Source organism: Protopterus annectens, chromosome 9.part0, assembly GCF_019279795.1.
Source record: "Protopterus annectens isolate FY-2018-M chromosome 9.part0, PAN1.0, whole genome shotgun sequence".
Taxonomy (NCBI): domain Eukaryota; kingdom Metazoa; phylum Chordata; order Ceratodontiformes; family Protopteridae; genus Protopterus; species Protopterus annectens.
Window position 1 is genome coordinate 682,004,116 of NC_056743.1, and position 26,814 is coordinate 682,030,929.

The 26,814-nt window shown below is 38.8% G+C and overlaps 1 protein-coding gene across 1 annotated transcript in view; it reads right to left on the reverse strand.

Moving 5' to 3' along the window:
- LOC122810566 overlaps positions 1-26,814 on the reverse strand; it is a 415,025-nt gene that overhangs the window by 87,032 nt on the left and 301,179 nt on the right. Inside the window, exon 8 of the mRNA XM_044082146.1 lies at positions 12,849-13,092. Within this exon, the coding sequence (XP_043938081.1) occupies positions 12,849-13,092 (244 nt within the window). The remainder of the gene's footprint in view (positions 1-12,848; positions 13,093-26,814) is intronic.

Below are 26,814 nucleotides of genomic sequence, written 5' to 3' on the forward strand. Positions count from 1 at the left end.
TACAGACACAGAGTTGTACTTATTAAATCTAGAAATTCCTCAGCTAGTGGTTAGTATGAACCTCTGATGAGAATAAGGAAAGGGATCAAAAGCTTGGTTCTTTGTACTCAGGTGTTTAATATGGCTAAGCACTGGTTTATGTGTTTAATATGGCTAAGCACTTGTTTCGGTGTTTAATATGGCTAAGCACTGGTTTAGGTGTTTAATACGACTAAGCAGTGGTTTAGTTGTTTGATACGGCTAAGCACTGGTTTAGATGTTTAATATGGCTAAGCAGTGGTTTAGGTGTTTAATACGACTAAGCAGTGGTTTAGGTGTTTAACACGGCTAAGCACTGGTTTGGGTGTTTAATACGGCTAAGCACTGGTTTAGGTGTTTAATACAGCTAAGCACTGGTTTAGGTGTTTAATACGACTAAGCAGTGGTTTAGATGTTTAATACGGCTAAGCACTGGTTTAGGTGTTTAATACGGCTAAGCACTGGTTTAGGTGTTTAATACGACTAAGCAGTGGTTTAGTTGTTTGATACGGCTAAGCACTGGTTTAGATGTTTAATATGGCTAAGCAGTGGTTTAGGTGTTTAATATGACTAAGCAGTGGTTTAGGTGTTTAACACGGCTAAGCACTGGTTTGGGTGTTTAATACGGCTAAGCACTGGTTTAGGTGTTTAATACAGCTAAGCACTGGTTTAGGTGTTTAATACGACTAAGCAGTGGTTTAGATGTTTAATACGGCTAAGCACTGGTTTAGGTGTTTAAGACGGCTAAGCACTGGTTTAGGTGTTTAATACGACTAAACAGTGGTTTAGGTGTTTGATACGGCTAAGCACTGGTTTAGATGTTTAATATGGCTAAGCAGTGGTTTAGGTGTTTAATACAACTAAGCAATGGTTTAGGTGTTTAACACGGCTAAGCACTGGTTTGGGTGTTTAATATGGCTAAGCACTGGTTTGGGTGTTTATGGCTAAGCACTGGTTTCCCTGGAGGAAGTCATGGTTTTTGACAGCTGTTCTGGAATTGAATCTAGAAGTGAGTGGCAGGAAGAAGTTCATAAACAGAAGTTTACATAAGAGTTTCCAAGAGCAAATCAGCCCTTTGCTTAATGGAAAATTGAGCCAGGCAGTGCTGTTCTGAAGAACTTTCTGTTTACCAGAAATAATAAAAGAAGCAAAAATGAGGCTACATTCTTGTCATTAAGTCAGTATACCATTTCCAGTATCCTCTCCTAGTATCACTGCTGAAGAAACTTGTTGAGCTTGTGATAAACAGAAAATACCCCATACCAGGTAATAGTGGAAATTAGACTTTTCTCAAAATAGTTCAAATAAGACGGATAGCAACATTCACTGACAATAAATCTTGTTAATTTAGATTTAAAAGACTTGCAGCAAAAGGTCTGTTCAGTTTTACATACTGCTTCTTCAGGAAAATAGTATTGTGCCATCATACCTCTCAAGTTCTGCTCTTAGGAATTCTGGCAAAGCCAAAAATAATGGGGGATAAAGTCCCCAAATCAGAGACTTTTTTTAAATTATGCTCATAGGTAAATACTAGGTTATCAATATGCTGACTCTTACAAGCCTAGTCAATAACCAGAGGTCAGAAACAAATCCTGTACCTTGTATATGTGAGGCAAAGACATTAACCATCGTGCCAACCCAACTCAAATATTATTTAAATTTCCTTAAAATATAAAAATTTAAAAGATTTTGTGTCAACATTTCTGAACAATGTGTAGTATAAAACATTAATATCCAAAATCCCCTGCTTGTAATCCTCAGTAATTTAACAGATGAGTAAAAATGTTATGAGGTATAGGGTATAAATCAGACAAAATCAGGGACATTCTGCAAAATCAGAGACTGCTTGAGAGGTACAAATGGCATCATAATTAAATTACCACCTTTACTCGTTATGGAAAAAGTTTAAATAATCCTTGGATTCTGTCATTTCCAAAACATTTCTAAATTTATTTTGCACTGTATATTAACTTTCACCACTTCATTCATTTTTTAGACTCTGTCATTCAAAAATAGATTAAAATTAAGGTATTTTGTGTTGCATGCATTGTTCCTAGAGATGCAGTTACCAGCTATTGCCATTAGATGTCACCATACACACGTCTGCTATTTATTTTTACTACATTTCAAATATTGGTTTAACTGAATATTGGTATCATTTAAGCCAGACAACATTCAAACCCTTTTAAGCATAAATCCTTTACGTTTCATTCCTGCTGAATGCATTGTAATATTCACCCTCTCTACTTTATAAACATTATTTGTCTATATTTCTCTTTGTATACTTTTGTAGGGCATTATTTTGTCTGTGATTACATCATCATAATCTTCTATGACTCTTGTTTTGTCAGACCTAGTAAATGTACCCAATGTAAAAGCACCCACACATAAACATTCTGATTGTCAGGTGATGAACTGCCAATGCACTTTATTCTCATTTCCCACTTGAAAAATCTTTGTCTTATTAATATGTTTACATCTTGTAGTAGCCACAAGAGGAACATCTTCTGACCACTACTTTTGGTAAATTTTTCAAAGTAGTATGATTTGAGAGCATAACTCTCAACCTGTGTACTGGGTGGGATCCTCTCTTATCACTTCTGCTTGAGTAGAGAGGAACCAGACAGGGTTGTCCACTTTCCCCTTTCTTGTTTGCATTATATTTAGAACCATTGGCAAAGAAAATAAGGGACTCAGAAATGCAAGAATATAGTTGGTATGGTAGTTATTTGTAGATGCTATTATTGTTACATGACAAAACCAGAAAGGGACATTACAGTGTTGTGAAACATTTTAAGGCAGATTCAGATCTTCTTGGGACACAAAATTAATGAAACTCAAACAAAGGCAATAGCGGTAAATTATGTAGCCACACACAAATTGGTCCAACAATATCCATATTTATGGGGCCATGATAAAATGAATGCCATAGACTCAGACTTGCCTAGACATAGTAAACCCTTGTTGATTTTATCTATGGTGGCTGTCAAAAAAAAGCAATTAATAGAAGGTGGAAATCAAAGTCTAGACCAACTTTGGTAGAAGTAATGAAATATAATAACAGAGATAAAATGACTGGAATTGGGAGCTTTAGAAAAGAGAAGGACAAACTACATAGGAAAAATGGGAATTGTGGGAACAATATATGCAAAGAGGGCACGTGGTTTAAGAGGCAGGATTTGAATGAGCCATGTGATGCTTAACTGACGATGACTGGATAGATTATAAGTGATGTATAATGTTTGCAACTACAGTTGTTTCAATGATGTCTGTGATGTATAATGTTTGCAACTAAAGTGGTGCCAGTGTTTTTGTTTTTCATTTATATAAATTTAAGAATGCGTATGCCATATGTGATAATTTAATAAAGATGCTTATTGGAAAAAAAATAATTCTGGACAAAGCTGAAAATAATAGGGAGACAAAGGTCCAACATCAAGGATAGATTTTAAATATTGCTGTTACAAACTTGGAAAGTAGATAGAATAGCAGGTTTTGAATTTGCATTCATTTTCTGAATGATACGAAGTCTAAAACTCAAATGACTATGATTAATATCTTCAATCTTCAGTGCTTTTCCAGAAAAAACAAATTTTATGAGGAAGAGATCAGAAGCATGATGTAAAAATCTAGACATTCTGCAAAAAACTTGGACAGTTGAGTGGTATGTTTCCAAGTGTCTTTTTGCCAATATTAAGGCCATTACTTAAAAAAAAAATTGCTTTTTATAATAACTTCCTTGGTGATGGATGTCCTTGTAATATGCTCAAATTCCTATCTATATATTATTTAATATGATTTACTTTAGAATTACAACCGTATAATTTAACTTCCCCACTTATATTTCCTCTTCTGCTTACTCTTATATATTCTCCCAGTTTATACACTTATTTTTTTTCTGTGTGAAAGTTTAATACACAGAAATCATGTCTCCCTTTAAAAAAAATCTGCCATTACATTCTTACACTTTTTTATTACATTTCACTTTCTTCTGAACATTTGTTTGACTGTCTTAAGGTGAGATTCTAGATTGTTTTTAAAACATATTTTGGGTGGCAACTATTCTCTCAGTAGCAGAGTATTTCTATCCATTAATTTCTGTAATGGCTTTTACCTGGTATCTTCACAGTTATCAGCACATCTAATTAGGGGGACATTTTCTTATATTTGTTCCTCTGATGAACAGACTGTGTAAGATATGTCTATGTACTGAAAACACGCTCCTATTATACGATATTACTCTTCCATATTAACATATCTGATAAGCTTCTCCATAAGGCTAACTTGTCAAAACAAAACTCAATTTCTGATGCATCCTCTCCTACTAACCTCCTACAAGATGTATATGTGTGTGTGTGTGTATGGGAGAAAGGGGTTATTGTAGCACCAGTTGCTGTAACAGACTTGTTGTTACATCCTATTGTGTGCCAACATACAGGGTTATGAATAGGTCTTCGAGGGTAACAATGTCATGTGTTTGAGACATGGATGCAAAGAAATTCACCTCGAGATTGAAGGTTGAAAGGGGAACCTTGGTGTCCACATCAAAAACACATAAAACCAGGTTATGATTAGTGAGACCGACCATAATGCTAGTGCATGGAGATTAATCTACCACCAGTTAAAAAAAAAAGTATTTTACTGTCTTTGAAAATCAGTAAAGCACTTAGCGAGTGCTGTCACATAGGCAGCAAGTAATATAATTGGAGGAAAAAGGCAGGAGCAGTTTTTAAATACTGCACTAATTTAAATAAGCAACTTACAGAGTGATGTCTCTAAAGTTTCTGCACCAGAAAATATGAAGCATCAGAGGACGGAGAAGAAATGTTCCATCCACAACACTTAGTGAATGTGTAACAATTCCTACACACCTCTGAAAGTGCTGTTAGTTGGCTTTTGCTCTACAGATTTTTTTTTTTGATTTTGGCATGTAATCACAGCACCCCGTGCACCACATATATTTAGTTAAAATGTGTTCCACTGCTACCAGAAAGCATTTACCAGGTTTCCATTACTAATTCTGCCTTAGTTATCCAACACTTACTACTTTTAAGGCAGGACAATGACTAATATGTACAAAAAGACATTGTCTTTTCTGAAATAGATTTTTTGGCCCTTCCTCTGACTCTTACTTCAGCTCCTTCCTCAAATGATTTATAGTTTCAGGGATGAGGATATATGTTTGCAGATGGGAAGGAGATTTTTTATTAATGCAAGAAAGAGTGAACTCTGGCATGCAATGAACCATCCCAAATGAGTAGGCATGTAATAATACCTCAAGCATGTAACTCAAATTCTTCCATGAGTGTTACTACAAGGCATCTGCTCCAAACACTCCTGCTTTTGGTACTAAGCAGTCTGCTTGTAGCCAAAGCCAGGGGCAGCTCCCTTGACAGTGCATAATTTAGCCACAGTATCTGGTGGGTGTACTGTGTTTGGGTATGGACAGTGGTGGCTCACCCATGAGGCTCTTGACCTTCATTATGTGCCCTTTAACCACAGTTTGATAATTATGAAAGGCAAACTGTTACAGGAAGAACTAGTGACACACTGGGTAGTGTTCTCTCCTCACAGCAATAGGTTCTCTGGTTTGATTCTCAGCTGGGGTCCTTCTGTGTGGAGTGCGTGTTCTCTTGGGTTTCTTGTCGATGCTCTAGATTCCTTCCAAATTCAAAAGACATGGAATAGGTGGATTGTACACCCTAAATTGGATATAGGTGTTGAGTGTACACAAGAGAGAACACATGCCTTTGTGTGTGTGTACATATGCGCACTCACATGTTTTTGTGGTATGGAAGAACAACTGTGGTAGAGTTGAACATTGGCTGTAGATTATCACTGTTGATGTGACACCCTGATGCTCTGTGTACTATCACTGTTGATGTGACACCCTGATGCTATGTGTAAAAAAAAAAAAAAAAAAAGGGAGGGGGGAAGGAATGCACCAGCAAGCCAGGAAATGGATGGTCCCCTATCATCAGGGCACACGTCAAAGCAATCTGTCACTTTGATAAGGGCCGCAACAAAAATGTTCTTTTCCTCAATATAAGTCTTAGATCAACCATCCCACAAAAGAGTCATCTGTTTTGATCCCATATACAGCAGTATGGCTGGGGTTTTAGCAGTGTGGGCATGTATCCTTAATGAGTGGATTCATAGCCAAGCTTAATTTGTCATAACCAGTTCTATCTCTTTCAAAAATATGACATTGTGCTAACAGAAAAAAATATTTAGCTCCCTATTAGATGTCTGAGACCAAGACTTTAGTCTTGCAACTATGAAAATTAGTGTTATTGCCAGACAATTTGAGTATTTAGCCTTGCTGCAGTGCCATTTTTGCAGATTGATTTAGGCCTCCTACAACTCTCAGCATGAAGGCTGTACTCCCTACATCCCTGCTACTTCTACATACTTATTGCTAAGATCTTTTCACCTGAAAGCAAAGGGAATATTCCAAGATGTCCTTCCATATCACTGTTGCAGTATTCTTCACTAAGGGGATTCCCTGCCAAGAGTAGCCCAATGTCTGGCCAGTATACCAAAGTCTTAGGATTTTATATTGACATATGTCACTCATATGCTCCCCGCTCAAGGCGTAAGGCATAAAGGTGACATACTGATGTACATATCTCAGAACCTCTTTGCTGCCAGTCCAAATATGATACTTCATCATAAGTCTAAATGCTCCTTCCTCTGTCCTGGTTACCAAGCCATGTTTCAGATGAGTGCCCCATGGGGGGTTGTTCTTATCTTTTCAGTTTACATGTCACCCAGAAAGGAAAAATGTCAGTATGGGAGGTAGATTCCCCACAAGGATTATAACAAGCAGTGTCTCTCTTTTTGGATGCTTCTCTGAAGTGTTCTATCTGCCAAGCATTTGTACCTAAGACCTTACATACTTTTCTTTCCTCCTTGTCTAGTTTCCTTTAGAACAAGCTCCTTAAATTGTTGGCATAAAGTGGTATGGCAGAATATTCCAGACCCGAAAATTAGCTGCCTGCCATGAAGAAAGCCAAAAGAATCAGGTCTGATTTGGCTGCTGTCCCACCTCCTCCAAACATCTCTTTTAAGGGTGATGAAAGCCCAGAGGATCATCCAGCTGTTCTGTCAGATTCTTCTGCTGTGATAATATCAGGGGCCGGCATGGGTCTGACTTCCTGCATATCTTCAGAGGCTCTGCAGATGTCCATTACAGATGTTGAGAGGAAGCCTTGACAGATTATTCCACGTATACTTGTTCAGGAAGAGATTCCTACTGTGAGGGTCGAACATCCTAGGGAGTTTAGGGCAAACATCCCTTAAAAGAAGAAGCAGCGAAAAAACAAACATGTTTCCCCTGCTTCTATGGATCCCCAGCGTGAATGGCATGACTTTACCCAGGGGTTATTTAATGCACTAATGGCCTTGAAGCCTCCCTAAGGAATTTTGTCTCTTCTCGCCTTTGGTCCTCTACGCCACTCAAGAAGCCCAGAGAGCAGAACTCCTCTGTAAAGGAATTAGATTTTCAGGATGAGTCTTTGGCATATCCCTCTCAGGAAACCTTCTGCTTTGGATTATGGCTCTGAGGAGTAAGGCTCTGTTAGCCCAGAATCTCCATTTGAAGTGCTCAGTTTTGGAGGTACTATTTCTTGTATGATGGAATTATTTAAATGGGGATGTTCTCAGGTTTCTCACATTCAGAAGAGGTATTACATGCATATCCAGATGGAGACCCCCAAAGCCCTCTGCTGTGCCTCCTATCTTGGCTACCCTTTTAGATGCCTTTTCAGCAGCTTCTTTGGCCACAGATTCTCAACCTCTAGCCCCTAGGAAACCTGACAGAATTTACAAGGTGCCTGATGCGTGGAAGTTTCTCTATAAATGTCTTTCTGCTGACCCTTCTGTGGTGTCTGTCTCTTCTAACAAACCCTCTAAGGTTTTGCCTTCTGCTAAGCTGCTTCCTTCAAACAGAGAGATTAGGGCAGTGGAACAATTAGGCAAGAAAGTATGTACTGCTGCCACCTTGGCCTTTTGGGCTATAAATTACCTAGCCTATATGACCATGTATGGTTTAGCCTTTCTTTTTCAGGCTTCCCAGGCTATTTCTGACTTTCATGATTCTGAAGGGAAGGCCTCGGCCCTCTCTTTACTGGGTTCCACTTCTTAAGTAGCCCACCACTCTAATAAATGTAGTTATAGTGCAGCTGATGCCTCTTCAAGAGCTGTTGCTTTTGGTTCTGTTTTGATGTGTTTCTCTTGGCTTCATCTACAGCTTTTGCCTGATGACATTAAGGCTAAAGGGTTGAATGAATGCTGCTCTTGATATTAACAACCTATTTGTTTCCATAGTTGCTGAGCCTTTTAAGTCTCTGCAGGGTAAGGGGAAGACCTTACAGGAATTGAAGCATATTTTTGTTTCTCCTATTCCTAAGTTCCAGAGGAATTATCCCTCTAAATCTGCTTTTCTTCACAAGCAGCCTCACCCTCCTCCCAAAGGTAAGAAGGGTACTAGGAGGGTTCCTCCTTTTAAGACTACTCAGACTCCCACTTTTCAGAAACCTCCTTTTTAAGACAAGCCCATTCTATCTATTTGCTTCCCCCTTTCCTGAGTCAGGTTCCTTTATCTCTTCATCTTTCCCTCTCCTTCCCAATTGGTTAAAGATCACTCAAGACTCTTGGATTCTGTCAATCATCCATCAGCGATACCACATTGTATGGAAATTCCTTCCTCCTTTTTTGGTCATCCCTCATTCTCCTCAGGAACAGCTTCCTTTCTTCCCAGAACTACTTCAGGGCTTTTTGTCTCAAGGTACCATTCAAGCTGTGCCCCCTTCCCAGGAGGGGAAGGGATTTTATTCCAGAATGTTTCTGGTTTCCAAGAAGGAAGGACTGCACCTGGACACCCTTTCTGGACCCCTCTCAAATCAACACTTCCTTTCAGATGTTCTCCCTTCAGACCCTGTTTCTTCTTCTTCTTTTTCTTCTTCCCAAGGCTTTCCTGAATTCCCTGGATCTCAAGGATGCTTATCTTCATATCCCTGTTCATTCTCTTTTCAGGAAGTTTTTGTGTTTCTCTATTTCTGCCTTGCATTTTCAGTTGCTTTGCCCTTTAGCCTTTCTACTGCCCCAAGGGTTTTCACCAAATGCCTTGCTCCTTTGATTGCTTTTTGCAGGATGAGAGGGGTTCAGATTTTTCCTTATCTGAACAACCAACTCATTCAGACTTCCTCCCCTGAGACCTTACTTCATCACCTCCACTATATACTGTTTGTCTCTTGCAAATCCTTGGATTTACAATAAACTTCCAGAAATCAGACCTAGTTCCCTCTCAGAATTATGAGCTTTTCAGTTGCAGGTGCCAGAGCATCTCTATGCTAGCTTCCCTGCCTCCTCCCAAGGCTGTTTCTCTAATCTCCTTTTTTCAGTCCTTTCTTTTTGGGTTTCAGTTGGACCCAAGGAGTTTCTAAGGGCAACAATTACAACAAAAAACAAAGACCAGGATCCCAATAATACAAATTTATTCCTCTCTGACGCCTTGGCAAACACTGCCTTCTTGGAGTACAGCTTTGCTGTTGTCTTTGTTGCTGTGAGTTTCTAAGGGCACTAGGTTTCATGGCTTCCACCATTCTTATGCTACGTCTTGACAGGCTTCATATGAGAAAGCTACAGTGGTTCCTAAAGTCAGTATGGCTCCAACAATGTCATCCTCTAGATTTTCTAGTCCCTATTCTTCCATGACTCAAATTCAAGCTTCAGTGAGGGATTCATCAGCTGTCTCTCAACCCGGGCTTCCTTTACAGCCCCCCGTTCCCTTTCAGGAAGTTTAAGATGCTTCAGGCACAGGGTGGTGAGCCTTATCCGGTCCCCTATCAGGGGTCATGACACATCAGTATCAAGGAGGTGAGAGCTTTCATTTTTGTCTTTCATTACCTTTTTTTCTCTAGTTCCTCTTCAAATCTTTGCAGACAACGCCACAGTGATGTGGTACATCAACAAGCAAGGGGGGCATGTGTCCTACCTTCTTTACAGGCTAGTTCTTCAAGTTTGGGATGTAGCTGTCCAGTATCAAGTGACTCGTCATGCTCTATACATTCCTTCAGAGTAAAACGTAGTTATAGATGCTTTGAGCAGGCCCAAAACACACAAACACAAATGAGTGCTTCACAGAGATTTTCTGGAGGGGGTACTCCTCAGGTGGAACCTTTTTTTCCTCTTTGAACAGACAACTTCCTCTTTTTTGCACCAGAGTCCCCAGTCCTCTGACTTGGAAGGAGGATGCCCTGTCTTTTTATTGGAAGGGGATGCTTCTCTATGCCTTCCCTCCCCATCCCTTCCCCAAATTTTGAAGTTCTTGCTCAAGATAGAGGAAGACTCCCCCCAGAATCTTGTTGGTTGGCTCAGATAGCATTGGTTCCCTCTTCTTTTGCACCTAGCCAAGGGGAATCACCATAACGTACCTCACAGGGTGGATCTACTCACACAAGACAAAGGGTCTCTCATCCATCCTCACTTGTCCACTCTTTAGGGTTCTGCAGGAAGTCAGAAAACCCACTATGAGGAAATCCTATATGTCCAAATGGAAGAAATTTTCTGCTTGGTGTCTTGCCCGTAACCAGGATCCACTTTCTGTGGAGATCCCTCTGGTTCTGTCTTGTGTGTGAATTGCTCCATGCTGGGTTGGCATATTCATCTGATAAAGCTCACCTATTAGCATACCTCTCAATGCAAGAAATCTGGACAAAGCCAGAAATAATGTGGGGACAAAGGATCAGAAATATGGACAGATTTTAAATATTTCTTTAAATAAAGGATATTAATTCTGAAACTCAAATGTCTATCACTATTTAATATTATTTAGTGACTTCAATCCTCAGTGATTTGCCAGAAAGCTACAAATTTTATGAGGAACAGAATGAAAATATGAGAGAAAAATCTGGACATTCTGCAAAAATCTGTACATTTGAGAGGTATGCCTTTCAGCTATTTCTGCTTGTCTGCCATTAACTTCTACTCCAACCTCTATGTTTGCAGTCAAGCAATTTCTTAAAGGTGTCCTTCATATCAGGCCTATTCCATCTTCCTGGGACCTTAATTTTCTTTTTGAAAAATTGACTCAGGCTCATTTTGAGCCTGCAGATCCAGCTTCCTTACAGCATTGTGCATGGAAGACTGTTCTTTTGGTCCTCACTCCAGCTAAGGGAGTATCTGAGCTTCGGGCACTTATGGCTGTTCCTCCTTTTTTAGTTTTTCATACTAATCCTTCTGTAATGCCCAAGGTGGTTAATGAGTTCTCTTAATCAGTCTGTTAATTTGCCCTCCTTTTTTTCTTTCTCCAAAGTTTGCTAATGAAAAGGGTATTCGCACCTTGGATTTGCATAGACAGCTCAGATATTATTTAGATAAGACTAAGGCCATCCACAAGTCTGAGCAGCTTATCTCCTTTCTTCATAGATTTTTAGGGTTGGCTGTTTCTAAGCAAACCATTTCTTCATGGTACTCTGAGGCCATTTCTTTTTGTTTCCCCTTTCATGGGAAATCCTTTCTGACTCTGTAAAGGCTCATTTTTCCAGAGTTGTGGCTTCCACTGGTGCTTTTTTCAAAGGCTTGGATACCAATTCCATCCTTGAGGCTGCTACTTGGACCTCTGTTTCATACCTTTACTAAGCATTACAAATTGGAGTTTGTTTCCAGAGCAAGAGCTGGCTTTGCCTGCATCCTGCATGGGTTTCTTGAGAGCTCTTCTGGGCCTTCCTCCTCCCAAGTCTCCTCTTGTGCTTTTGTACTGTCGCTTTAGTAGACAATGCAGCAACAGTGATATAAAAGCACATAGTACAGTTGTGTAAAATCTTACCATAACAGTAGATGTCCTCATCACTGTTGCAGTATTCGCTCTCTGTCTCCTTCCCTTCTGCTCTACTCTTTTTTTTTTTTTTTTGTTTCCTCCTCCTGGATGGATATGTTTCTCCTACTTCCTAGGACTGTTGTTCCTCCTGGGGGTATTCAATTCTGAAGGATGTACATCCATAAATCAATCCTTTTGTGAAGAATACTGCAGCAGTGAAGAGAAGGACATCTACTGTTATGGTAAGATTTTACACAACTGTACTTTCCACAGGAATGAACTTAGTGTGACTACGCTGACTACATTCTTTCTGTCATTCTATACTGAAAATCACATTCATAGTCCTAAGAGTTTCAGTCATTCGAGTGAATGAATACAAGCTCAAGGGTTATGGGGAACAACTTTTAACCAAGGAAGATAATATTTAAGAAAGTGAAATGACAAACACATAATTGATGCAAATTAAGTCTACTGGTTTGCATTAAACTAATGCAAGCAGCTCTGTGCTGAAGGTTTAGACTAACAGATGGAATGTAGTCTGTTTTGAGTTATGTTTAATATAAAGGATGCACATTTTTTCACTACATTTGTGTACTTGTTACTGTTGGGCATACAAAAATGATGCACAGTAATTGAGTAGTTCTGCCTATGGGTTCTGTTGTATTTGAGCACCATGTACTTCACAAGTATGCAGGAAAAGCAAACAATCACTTACATGAGAAGGGTTAAGAAAAAAAGGCCAAAAACAAAGCCTTGTGTATCCAGTGCGCTTTAACAATTCTGAATGTCTTTAGTACTGTCTACTGCTTCTCCCTATGCGCTACTGTTGCCCAGACAAAAGCACTGAGCAGTAATTAAAAGATTCAGGTGGGGGGGGGGTGTTCTACTGATGTTGCTTGTGTACCATGTGCTAACGAACTGCTTACATTAATGGGTTGGGGGGCATGGTTTTAATGTTCTGTTTTCTGTCAGAGTTTTAGTCATTGTGTGAGATGTCAGTACTGCTTACCCAGCGCTAACATTTTGGCATTTCTCACAGTGAAGTACTGCTTTATCTCCCTTTTGCAGAAGCTATAGGAGAGGCCGTCATTTTTGCTCCTCCATGTCTGTGGTTGAGCGAAAAAGTGGCGAGAAGCACTAGCAGCTTGTACTTCAGCGATGACAGCTTTTGCGGAGAGTGGAGGTCTGTCGTAGTCACTGTCACTAGCTCTCTGGTCACTTCTACTTTGCTGTGCTCTTGCCTTTTCTGACACCTGATAAGCGGCACATTGTGCGAGGTATCCTTTTGGTTTTCAATGAATGTGTTCCTCTTCTGCCGTCTGCTTTAATATTTTGGTTGTAACAGTTGAAGGAAACTGTCAGATATGGGCAAACTGATATGTGAATTTTGAACAAACCAGGCATTGTAGGTCGCATTCAACCTTTTCTGAAATATTGATCTCCGCAGCTACACATTACTTGAGAAAATGTAGAACATGTTTTCAGACCAAATATGCAAGTATACATGTGGAATATGTTCTGCATAGTACTGAGGTGACATGACTTACTTTGTTTAATGGGCGTACTGAGCCATTCTGTAGTTAATTGTTAGTTTTCTGTCACCCGGCTGCCAGAAATGTCCAAAACAGTTTGACTCATAACCACGCAAAACATGTTGCGGTAACTAATTTTATTTTTATTTTGTTGGCGCGGAGAGCAGGTGAAGGCTTTTTTTTTTTTTTTTTATAAATATTTACAAAGTCTGAACCAGTGACAAATCATGCCCAAAAGACCTGTTGCCCTGTTAATGGAAAAGTACCCTATTAGTGGAGCTCACAGAAAAAAAATCAAAACCAAAGCACTCAACACCCAGTATGCACGAAGCATGTTTAATTTCTTTAATTGTACAGAGAGTTTGTCTGTTAACTTGCTATTGGTGAGAAGAGAAGAGCACTGAGGTACAATAGAGATGAGGCCTGCATAGTCTGCCTTTTGTTTGCTACAGTCCGTGTAACTCCTACAGGGACACGTTTGTAGTGTAAGGCCGCAGTGTAAAAATGAGCACGTCACACACTGCGTGAAGATTTAAAGTGCGGTGAGAATCAACACATGTATACATACGTAAGCTGCAGTCTGTGTTGCTCCCTACATGACAGCTGCATCTCAGACTTCCTGCAAAAATGAGCTGCTGGGAGCATAAACATTTGCATGAATAAGCAGGTGGCAGTGAGCAGTCAAAACCTAAGCTAATAGCACTCAAAGTGACCAGGTACTCATCACAGTCAATGTTTGAATGATTGAAATCTCCAAGAGTGATATTAGTTTCTGTTCTACGTTTTTCTAGACTATTAAAGTCATTTAAAAGCTCTACAACAGACAATGGAAGATGTTCAATAACATCCAAGGATGATGAATTACAGTTTATCAGAATATGAATTCCAAGATATTTGCTGCAACTTTTGTATGCAGGATCAATAACTCTGGGATTATTTTTTCTGTTAAATTGATCTTTAAGTAGTTTTATCCAAATAATTTAGATATCTCATCCATCTGTTTTGGTCTACTACAGTGAAAGGTGATAACCCTCTGTATATTAGTCATTGAATTAATACATTTTAACTGTATATCTGTTATAATATAAACTTCTATATTTGTTTCCATAAAATGATTTCAATATTACCTATTTTTAAGCATCTTCATTTTTGCAGAGCTAAATTCATCTGTTTTATTGGAGCATGCTTTGATATTTTTTGAAGTGAAAGTTGCATGTGCCTAAAAGAAACACTCTCCCAATGATTCAGAAAGAACCTCAACACTTGCCAGTAAAAGCTGCAGCAAAAAGGGGCTGTTTACACAATGTAGGAATTTGATTCAGAGGTATGTTAGCTACAGTGAGTTAAGACAGGATTACTGGCTAATTTGTCTTTGAATCACATACCTCTCAAATGTCCAGATTTTTACCGAATGTCCAGAGTTTTGCCTCTCATTTTTGGTTAGATACTCATAAAATTTGTGGTTTTCTGGAAAATCACTGAGGATTAAAGTCACTAAATATTGACATATATTTGAATTTCTCATGTCCTCCAGAAAATGAATGCCAAGACAAATCTTACTATTCTAGTAACTTTCTAAGTTTATAAGAGCACTATTTAAAGTCTTTCCACATTTTGGACCTTTGTCTCCCTGTTATTTTAAGCTTTGTCCAGATTTATTGCACTAAGAGGTTGAGAGGTATGCCTTTAACAACTATGAGTGCAAATCAACACGTTCTTGTAGTAGATAACACTGGCAGTACATGGATAGTATTGGTAAAACCCCTCCCATTGACAGAGGTTTTACATATCTCTGAGGTGACAGAATGTCCTCAATGTCTCTATGTCCAACCATTATAAATCATGGATCCTTAGTCAATAATGCCATACATCAGTTTCCTTCTCTTTAATGCTCATAAAGTACAACATGATCCTAGACCTGCTGCTTTTTGAAAGTACACACAAATGTCAAATTTTTCTTTCCTATAAGTGATTTTCCTTCCCTGTAATCCAACACTAAATACTTTTGCATATAGAAACAAACATTTAATAATTGTTTGCTTTTCTTTCCTGCATTTTTCTCATCTGTTACATCCCAAAGGCTACTAAGAGTGACAGAGTGATTAAATTAGGTCACTTATCCCAACTACAGAGCCATTACAAAAACAATGCCTCTTAAAGGAAAACTCCACCTTAGAAATAAAAACATTTTTTTTCATTGTAGCTTTGTTTTTCAGCTATTTTAATGCTTCAAAATCACTCCAAGTACTTCTTTTATCATTTTAATGTGTTTCCCTCAAAATGGCGGATTATGAGGCCTGCCTTGGTAACGTGATCTTGTTTTCTTGCTTTCATTCCTTCTTCCCAGAATACATTCCAAGTCCTCTTTATATGACTCATGCTAGACATAAGGAAGTGGTGCTGTTTTATCATGCCATTAAGAATGAATGGCAGGACTGTGAAGCACTGTCATCTAAATCTGTAACAAAGCTGCTTATATGTTTTCCTGACTGAGCCTCATTAATGCATCTGTAAGAGCTTGTTCTATGCTATAAATAACTGTTAGCTACTTGCAGCAAAAGGAAGTAGATAAAAACAGGTTTTGTAAGAGGAGTCTTTTGTAGTCCTAATAGACTTGACAAACCATCCCCCACACTCTCATGCTGAGGTGTGAAAACTCTCACTGCAGTAAATGATCCTTGCTGTGCGTTTACAAGTGACAAGTAGTAGAACTCTATACTTAGTCTGTTTGCTACTTCTCAATGCCTTCAGAGGGAGGATTTTTCTCTCTCATGAATAATGCAGATGTAAAATGTGCTTTACTAGTTCCTCAATTATTTATGTTATGTTCACCCTCCTTTTTTTATATTTCACATTTAGTTATACTTTAGTAACCAGGAAAGTGAACTGGTTCCAGGACCCTTTTCAGCCACAATTTAGACTACATTGGCAAAGATTATAACAATTACTAAATGCACTTAGCAATACAAAGAAAAAAATACTGACAAAAAACGATGACCGAGATTGCATGTGCAGCACATAGACAATGTGTAACAGTGACCAAATATATAATTGAGCAACGACATTTACTAGAATGTATACATAAATAATACTCAACTGTACTATGTTTATTATAAATAATTCATTGCATGCACACACATTGCACAAACACACACACACACACACATATATATATATATACATATATATATATATAGATATGTATATATGTGTGTGTCTATATATATATATATATATATATATATATATATATATATATATATATATATTTATGTGTGTTTATATGTATATACATTTATATATATATATATATATATTATATATATATATATATATATATATATATATATATATATATATATATATATAATGTAATCTGTGTATGCATTTCTGTATATGTGTATGTGTGTAAAGTACATGTGTACAAAAGCATATGAGTGAGAGTGTGTGTTTGTGTGTGTGTATGCATTTAAACACAGTTAAGTACTTCTGATTTTCTTTTCTTAGGGTTTTTAATGCAAGGACACATAGTAAATGTATGCTAAAATAAATTCAGCAGTATATTATGGTTGCACTCTAACAATGTAGGGACTCTCACAATGGATCTGCATGTACCAGATATGCACCCCCATCTGGAATGATGTCACAAAAAAGCATAAAAGACCTTTTTATGAACAGTATCTAGTTACTGCAGTGGTGGTGCTGCGGTAGCGTTGTCACCTCACAGCAAGATGTTGTGCCATTCGATTCTCAGCTAGAGCGTCTTCTGTGTGGAGACGTGTGAATGGGCGTACCTTCATTCAAGGTTGTGCGTCAGGGCTGGCAAACTCGGCACATAAAAAGAAAAAAAATACTGACAGTCGTTAGCGGACCGGAGTTCCGCTGTGGTGACCCCTAACTGGGAAAAGCCGAAAGATGCACAAAAAAAAAAATCAGTGCACCTAGTTGATAGGGTTGCCACTTGACTCTCTTTCTCAGTTCTGGTCTGTGTGTGTGTGTGTGTGTGTGTGTGTGTGTGGGGGGGGGCTTGAAAATGGTAAATGCATTGATGTTTTACAAGAAAAAAATATTTTCTGACTTTTCTCTAAATGTCACAGAAATCTTTGATACTACATTTAAGTTATCTTGACATATAAACTATTATAAATAACATTTAAAGCTTAACATTTCAATACTGTGTTGCTGCTTATGTACATTTGTCAGAACAGTTGACAATTGCCTTTAAACTCCTGACGTAATTGCTTTGTTTTGCTATGAAAGGAGAGTGTTAAGTTCGCCTCCCCTCTGCAATAAAAACAGTGGAAAACAGTTCCACAGCTTTGTCTGTTTTATATCAGCTGCTGTGTTCCTGACATTGGCAGGATTAATTGCTCATCTAAGACTAACAGCAGTACCTGACAAGGTAAACTACAGATTTAGCTGTGCCTATGATATGTTATGCAGGTGGAGACTAATTTGTCTGTAAAGTACGGATAAGTTGATTTACAAAAAATTAGATGGGCTTTCCCTTCCTTTGACTCCAGTGCAAGGAAATAAAAGTTTTAAAATGTACAAGCAGGTTTCTGGTACCTACACAATGCTGGAACCATATTGTAGGGAGAAAAGAAACCTAACAATTGAGTTAAACTGCATGAGTGAATGGAGTTTTCCTTTAAACAATGACATTTAAATGTGCCTTAGCAGTTACAGATTGCAAGCATCACACCTCAGATAAATAATGTAGCCAGTAGTCTCAACAAAAGCAGGCTTTTAAGCTTAGCTTTCAGATGCAAATGTCATTCCCTTTAATACAAGTCAGTGCCACAAAGAAATAATGCAAATATGTTAACCTATCTCTTCTTACTTTGTCAGTATTTGATTTTGCATTTTTTTACACTAACTACTATAAAAATGCATGTATCTTCTGGTGCTTCGTTACAGTATTTTTGCATTGTACACATTGCTTTGTTAAGACAAGTCAGCAAGTTGGGGAAAGAAGATAAACATCACAAATTAATTCTAGCTATAATATTTAAAACTGCAAATAACAGCAAAAACCATCTCAACCCCAGTAACACCTATTAATCACAGAGTCAGATTTCTTACACTTGGGCACTGAACTGCAGTTGTTACTTTGAAAAGAACAATTTATTCAGCTACATTTTCAAGCCGGTCATTCCAACATTCCTTAAACTGAGATGGCCACCAATAAAAATCAGAGGAAGCAAAGTAATTAAAAGATGCAGATTGAGGCTGACAGAAATAGCAGTCACAGAACTGTTGTAAGCTGATGAGAGAAAGAAAAAAACATAGTAAATGATCCTCTCATCCTAGGGATTTGTCTGTCCCTCTAAAGTGTCATCAGAGAAGTGAAGGCATTGACTATAAACAAAATCATGCTACCCATGGCAGTCTCTGTCAGATCATTATGGGGTAAAAGAAATAGTAACCATTTACTTTGATACAAAGACATTAGTAATGCAGAAAAGATTTGCTGAAAAACTTTTTTTTCCAGTTTCTGGATGTGGTTCTCCTTTAACAATTTAAACAAATTTAAGTAATACTTTAAACATTCTCCTTGGGGTCCTCTAGTGTTCCTCTCAGCTTTGTTCTAAAGTCTCCCCCAACATGGACACACACTGATGCCTCTGAATTGTCATTACCTGATTTTACAGGACGATCCTGCTGTTGCCTGTTAAGTGCTGCATCCCTCGTAACTCATGGACTATTGCAGTCATTGATAATACTAATGATTAGGGTTTCATACTTGTTATTATGTAAACAAACATTACTACACTAACTAATCAGTTAGTGTAATGGGTTAATGCAGTTGTTTCCTGTATCAGTGGGTTTGAAACATTTCCTGCTGTTGCTTTACTTTTGTGTTTTAATTCTTAGGCTATATATTAAATATCTTTTGTGGCTAGAGGTAGTGCAGAGAATTAATTTCCCCTGAGTGCCTGTGTGAGACATGAGAGTGCAACGTTAAAATCTTTTAGTACCCTTGGGGCACATTTTAGGTTCATAGGTAGGTGCTAGGCTATCTGCCTGAGGGCATTTATAAGCCTAGCCAGAGTATGTCATCTTTCGCCACCCCATTGATTAATTAACTGAGCCTCTGTCAAGAAGAGCCAATGAAGTGATCCCAGGGGTGTATTTTCTGTTACCCATCCACTCGTCAAGGTTTCTCTTGAAGAGTGTTAGTGAGGGGCTCTGCCTAATATAGTTAGGAATTTTGTTCCAAAGCATGAGGAGTCTCTGTGACAGGAATCTATCCCTCCAGCACGTTCTATTTATTGTTGTGGTGAGGTTTAGCTCACTAGAGCGAGTGGCTTGCAGTGACTTGGATTTCTTTAGGTAGAGCATGTCCATCAATTCTGAGTTGGACATGGCTTTGTTAGTCAGGCAGAGATCACCTCTGAGTAAGCGATATGCCACTGAGTACAGCTAGAGTTTTTCCAGTCGGGCTGCATAGGACATATGTTTGAGGCCAGTAATCCTTTTGGCGAGGTATTTTTGTGGTCTTTCCAGCTGTTGGAAGTGTCCTGTGAGGTACATCCCAAATGGGGCATTGTACTCTATGATGGGTCTGATGAGTGACGAGTAGAGGGGTACTATAACCTCTTTATTTCTAGATGCGAACCCTTTAGTAATTAGATGGGCTACATAGAAGGATTTCCTAACTACTTTGGCAATATGATTGTCAAAGGAGAGATTACTATCTACCTGGGTCAATGGAAAAAAGACTGGCGAGACACCGCTATGTAGTTATCTTCTTTAATAAAATGACAGCAAATCCAAAATCGTAAGCGCTTTCGGGTTCTACAGCCCTTCATCAGACAATGATAATCACAAGAAATTTTCAATTTAAAATCAAAATCAACCAATCAGCAGTTAGTATATAACCTGCCTTTTTTGTAAGGCAGGTTTTAAAGGTACCATCCCATTTAAACCTGGATACCTGTGCGATGAAAGTGTTATAATCCACTTGGATTCTAATGTCTCTGTGAGTAACTTGATGTCACCACCTCTAATACCTAACTTTACATTGATGATAGCCTTAAACAAAAAAGTATGTGTAGGATTGCCCTCCACATGTCTATATAGAGCATTTTGCTCAACCTTATTCCTGATGGATGATAGATGTTGTAATATCCTGACCTTTAGCATATTAGTGGTCATACCCACATAATAGGCCGAGCATTGCATGCACTCGGCTAAATAGACAACGTGAATTGTTCTACAAGTGGCTCTGGCTTTAAACTGGAAAACCTGCCCATTCAGTGGATGCACAATAGTAGGAACCTTATGTATACTTGCGCAGGCCTTACAGTTGCCACATGGTACCGTTCCTGCTTTGTCCAATAAAGGTCTCCGTCCGGAAATATTTTTCTCTCTACATAACAGGTCCTTCAAATTGGTGTTGCGCCTATAGCCAAAACTAGGTCTGGGACCAACCAAATCACATAACCTGGCATCACTCCTCAAAATATTCCAATTTCTACTAACTATAGCCTGGATGTCAGTGATATTACTACTGTAGGTGAAATACATTTTGGCTCTATTGGATTTTTTTACATATACTAGATGGACGTCCCTCCTCTTGGCCTTGTCTCAACCAAGGTTTAAACCTATTTGTTCTCTCCAGTGAGCTGGAATCAACCATCCTCTTCACCATATTGTCATTATAACCCCTTGTTGCAAAGCATGTCCTCAAATCCTCCACTTCCTTTCCATATTGTTCATCTTCCAGACACAATCTAGATGTCCTGCATAACTGACTCTGTACTATGTTTGAAAACATGAATCGGGGGTGCATACTGTCAAATGACAGTAGATGATTTGTCCAGCAATCCTTTTTATATAAGCTAGAAGAAAACCCTTTCAAGTCGTGTCTAATCCTAGTATCCAAAAAGTCAATCTGTTCTGAAGAATAGGTCATGGTGAATCTAAAGAAAGAGGTGGTGGAGTGTAGATAATCCAGAAAACTATGTAACAAAGCTACACTACCCTGCCAAAAAATAAATACATCATCCACAAATCGTGCATAGGCTCCTATATATTGTTCCCAATCTTTGTTGTTAATGATGGTCTCTCTCTCCCAGAAATATAAAACCAAATTGGCATATGTGTTAGCACAGGGGGTGCCCATAGCTACCCCCTGTGCCTGCCTGTATGCCTGTTGCCCAACAATGAATACGTTGTTCTCTAATACTAATGACAATAAAGCACTAATCAAGCACACCCTATTTTCATCCTCACCCATACTTCGTAAAACATGTTCTATGGCTTTGATACCATAACTATTACCTATCACTGTGAAGAGACTTTGAACATCTAACGTAACCATTATGATGTTCTCATGTGATTGTTTTAGTTCAAAGTCCCTAACTACTTGCAAAAAACTTTTTGTATCCTTCAATATGTTATGTATCCTATCAACATAAGGTCTTAATGTGTGTTCTAACCAAATAGAAATGTTTTCTGTGACCCATCCTCGACCCGAAACAATAGGTCTTAAGGGTGGGTCAACCAATGATTTGTGAATTTTGGGCAAGGCCTTGAAAATTGGAGTGGTAGCTTTGTTTACCATCAAAAATTTTAGTAAATCATCATCTATCAACATTTCAAAATTCAGCTTCCTTAAAGCATTGTGTACTCCATCTACCACCCTGCTGATGACAGTTGGGTTGATGGGAATGTATGTGGTGTTGTCTGACAACAAATCTTGTACTTTGGAATTATATACCTCCGTGTCGAGTATTACCACTGCCCCTCCTTTGTCTGCCATCTTAATGACAATGTCAATATTGTCAGACAAACCCCACAATGCTGCTTGCTGTTTTCTTGTGAGATTGTAAAACCTATTCTGCTCACTATTTTCAAAGTAACACAACAATTCACTTTCACAACTATTAATAAACAAATTCATTGCTGGAGTAAAGGGTGGTATATAGGTACTCGGTTGTTTCAATACAGTTCCTGTGCACATATTAGCAGAATCATTATTGGTGTTATTGTTAAAAATACATTTTAGCGCCAAACCCCTACAGAATAACATAATGTCCATGACAATTTTGTTAAAAACACTGGCCCTCCCAGGCACAAAAGTCAAGCCTTTATTTAAAACGCTCAACTCTTCCTCAGTTAAGCTGTGAGACAATAAATTAAAAACCATACCAATGTGATCATTAATAGTCATTCCAGGACTCTTCTCCTCTTGTTGGAGTCCCTCCCCTCGCTCAAGGATCTCTTCCATGCTCCGCGTTTCTTTACGGGAGCTGGAAGTCTCTCGAAAAAACGTTGTCGCCCCTGCACTGTCTTCGGGCGTGCTCCTTGCTCATTCATTTCTATAGGCCCCATGGGAATGTTAGTTGGAGGAACCGTAGATACAGCATTTTTTGCCAATGGTGCCGTTTGGTCCAAAGCATCCGACCCTGTCATAAACGACCCATTTTGTATCTGCTCTCCGTTGTCTGGAAGCTCAACATGACGCTTTAATGGCTCACTGGATGTCGACTGAACAGCTATCTACCTGGGTCCCCAGATCTCTTATTACCTCTTCTGTATTAAGGGGGCTGCCACCTATGTGGTAATTCATGGGTGTTTTGTTTTTCCCAAACGGGATGACTATGCATTTTTTGGCATAGGTTCATAGGTTGGTACTAGGCTATCAGCCCTAAGGCCTATGCAAGCCTAGCCATAACAATTCCCTTGCAATTTCTTCTCACAATATTTACTTCTCTGGGCCCCTGTCTAGCAGGGCGACTGACATGATCCCAGGGGTGAATTTCCTATCTCCCATCCAATCATCAAGGTTCCTTTTGAAGAGGGCCAATGAGGCGCTCTGCTTGACATGTACGGGCAGTCTATTCCAGAGTATGGGGAGTCTCTGGGTCAGGAACCTATCCCTCCAGTATGTTTTGTTCATTGTGATGATAAGGTTTAGATCCCTGGAGCGTGTGGCTCTGAGGGATTGGGATTTCTTTAAGTGGAGCATGTCCAACAGCTCAGGGTTTGACATGGCCTTGTATGTTAAGCAGAGATCACCACTGAGTAGACGATATGCCACAGAGTATAGCTGGAGTTTTTTTAGACGGTCGGCATATGGCATCTGCTTTAGGCCTGTGATTCTTTTAGTGAGGTATTTCTGTGGCCTTTCCAGCTGTTGCAGATGTCTTGTGAGGTACATACCAAATGGAGCATTATACTCTATAATGGGTCTAATGAGGGATGAGTACAGTGGGACAATGACCTCTTTTTTACTGGATGAAAAGCCCTTAGTGATGAAGTGTGCCACATAGAAAGATTTCCTGACTGTTGCGGCAATGTGGTTATCGAAAGTGAGACCACTGTCCACTTGTGTCCCTAAGTCTCTCATCACACTTTTGATGTTTAGTGTCCTGCCACCTATGTGATAGTTCATGGGTACATGTTTTTTTCCAAAGGGGATAACTATACATTTCTTGGCATTAAGCTTGAGCCCATGGCTCTGGCACCAGGCATCCCTTTCTGTAAGGCCCTTTTGTAGAATATCCACATCCTTTGGGCTCTTAGCTTGAGACCATGACTTTGACACCAGGTGTCCATCTCAGTAAGGCCCTTTGGAGAATGTCCGTGTCAGCCGGGGAGTCAATTATGGCCCCCAGTTTTATATTTAGTATCTCTGGTGTCAAGTGCCTATTTTTGTGCTACAAAGGTTTTTTTGGGGTTTTTTTTGTAATTTTCTGTAGTGCCTTTAAGGCATGCTGTAAAGTTATCCCTGGTGTCTTGGTGCTAATGACACCCCCTCACCCCAACATCTTTTATGCTGCAAAACTTTTTATATTCTTAATTATTTTAAGGCACACTGTAAAAAGTGTTTTCCCTGCTTTTTTTAGTGTCCCCCCACCAATGGAGCAGGGCTTGTTTATTAGTCTAGAGGAATGTGGAGGTATACCAGCCCCTCTATACACACACATGCACACACACACACACACACACACACACACACACACACACACACACGCGCGCACATATATCTGCACACGCACATATACCCGCACACATACACACATGCTGTCCCTGACTAATCCCTCTACTGTGAGTTCCAAGACAGACACTCATATATATACTCACACATGCAGCCACACACATGTACACAACCACAGCACTACCTGTCCACTAAACCCACCTGACCTTACCTCTACTGTGATGGGTGAACAGCAGCTTTTGGCCATGTTCATTAGCATGACTGACTATATACCTCAGCCTTCAATGAGCCGTTTAAATGACAAAATGTGCTGCTTCCATATAAGTATACTCACTTTTGTCGAGTAACCCGTAAGTCGACAATCCAAGCATCGACTACAAAATATCGACAAAGCGAACATCATTGTGTTACCACCCATATGTTGAGAAATGTCATACGCTATATTTAAAGCAAAAATGCTACCTTATGCATCTCTGAGTTGCTCCAGTATAGTGACTTTGTGATTGCTTAGGTATATGTATCTGAGCTGCATGTATTTTGAATATATTCTTTGAGGATGTATTTGGATAGCTCCCAAGAACTTTGGTGTATGCTCTTACTGGTGTGTTTACATGCTCAGGTCAAGTATTAGACATCTGCCTTTGCTGTTAGGTTAAATTTGGATCTCTCACAGATGTTGAATAGTGTTAGAAACAGAGCATTGTCTGAATGTGCTACAGTTCTTATACAGTCATTTCTGAGGTCATTAAAGTGCTGTTCATGTAAGGTCTGTATATGGTTATTCACATGAGCCATACTTAAACTTAAAAAAAAACACTATCTGTTCTTGAAACTCGTATTTACATTATAAACTTGGCAACTTAGTACTAGTTCCTTTGCTACAATTGATTATTGTAGTTGATTTATTTAAGAATAAGTTAATTGCTATATGAGACTTAGAAATATATATCAAGCTAAAATCTTAACTGCATTCTGAGGCTGAGAAGAATGTGATGTTCCTATTCATGATACCTAGCTATAAATGTTAAGTTTGACAGTAATTTACACACTATCTTACTATAGCTTTTGCACTAGTTTTGTACAACACATATGTGGTTTCAATTTTGAATATATTATTAAGGGTTAGTAGAAACAAGCAGGTGCTTGTTAATGTGATGGTTAGATGCAAAAGTCTCTTACGTGAATTAAAATTGCACTGTCTGTATTGAAAAAAGTATAAGCAACTGTGGTTTTCCTACATAGCAAACAAAATTCTTCACTTGAGGGACTATTAGCACTCTCAAAATGCAGTGAAAAGAGCATATGAATTGTGCATTACATAAGGACTTATCTCAATGCAGCATGAAACCACTGTGCTGCTCACTTCTCCATAAGGACATTTGACAATAAAATGTAAAAATACATGCCTTATGTATTCTGCAACTTCAGATTTAAAATCATATTATAACTATGAAGGTGTTTATTAATAAAGGACATGTTTTACAACACTAGTTTTCAGAGTGCTTTTTTCTAGAATCATTGCTCATTGCATCTCACAATCTCTCATATTTAGAATATTGCCTAACCTTGCATCAGTTTTAGAAGATAGTGTATCACAGAAGTTCATAGTTTTGGACCTGGTGCAACTGATCTTCCAGTAAAAATGGTGTACTCAGACTCGAGGAAAATAAGTTTTCCTTAGACACATCACTCCTTTTTACAGGCTGCATACTTATGGGGTCTAAATGTTAGACTTATTGTCAGACAGAAAGGGAAGCTAACATGTTATACTTAGACCATCAGTGCCAGACAAACCTTTGTAACAGATGAATTGATGTGAATGATTACATTCCTTCCATTTCCAGGTCCTCGACTCTATGAGAGCACAATCTCCTGTTCCTGTTTCATTCCACTCCAAAACACTATTTTCTGCATTTGAGCAGTTAAGAGTTGAACCACAGGAATTACATTTGTGAAGCCCAATCCAGACAGCATTTTGAGTAAGAGATGCTATAGAACTAAATTCAGTTATGCTCCTGATGCAGGCAAGGTCTGTAAGGTAAGTGCGGCAGAAATTCTGAGCCTGGATCCATGTTTTTTCAGATGCCACAATGTAGTAATCCCTGTTGTCAGTGGCACACATTTGCATGAAGCCTGTGAAGTCAGAAATGTAAATTTTGTAAATAAATGCCACAATTACAGCCTGATTAAGATAAATGCTGTTGTATTCCTTAAAACAGTAGTGTGATCTTTCAGTGGAGGAAATATTAAATGACAGATAAAAACACAGTCACGTGAAATGTTAGTTTCTATTTATATCTAGGCCAGAGAACTGACCCTGCTTTATTGATCTACTTAGCTGCTCCTGCTGGCGTGACACAATCAGCAGTGACACAGAAACACTTTCTAGCCTACTTATCCAAAAATGTTTTGTCTATGTGGTCTGGCTCCATGAAATAGATGTGCTTAAATAACATGGCATTAGATAGATAAAGGGCAGCTGTTGCGTATAC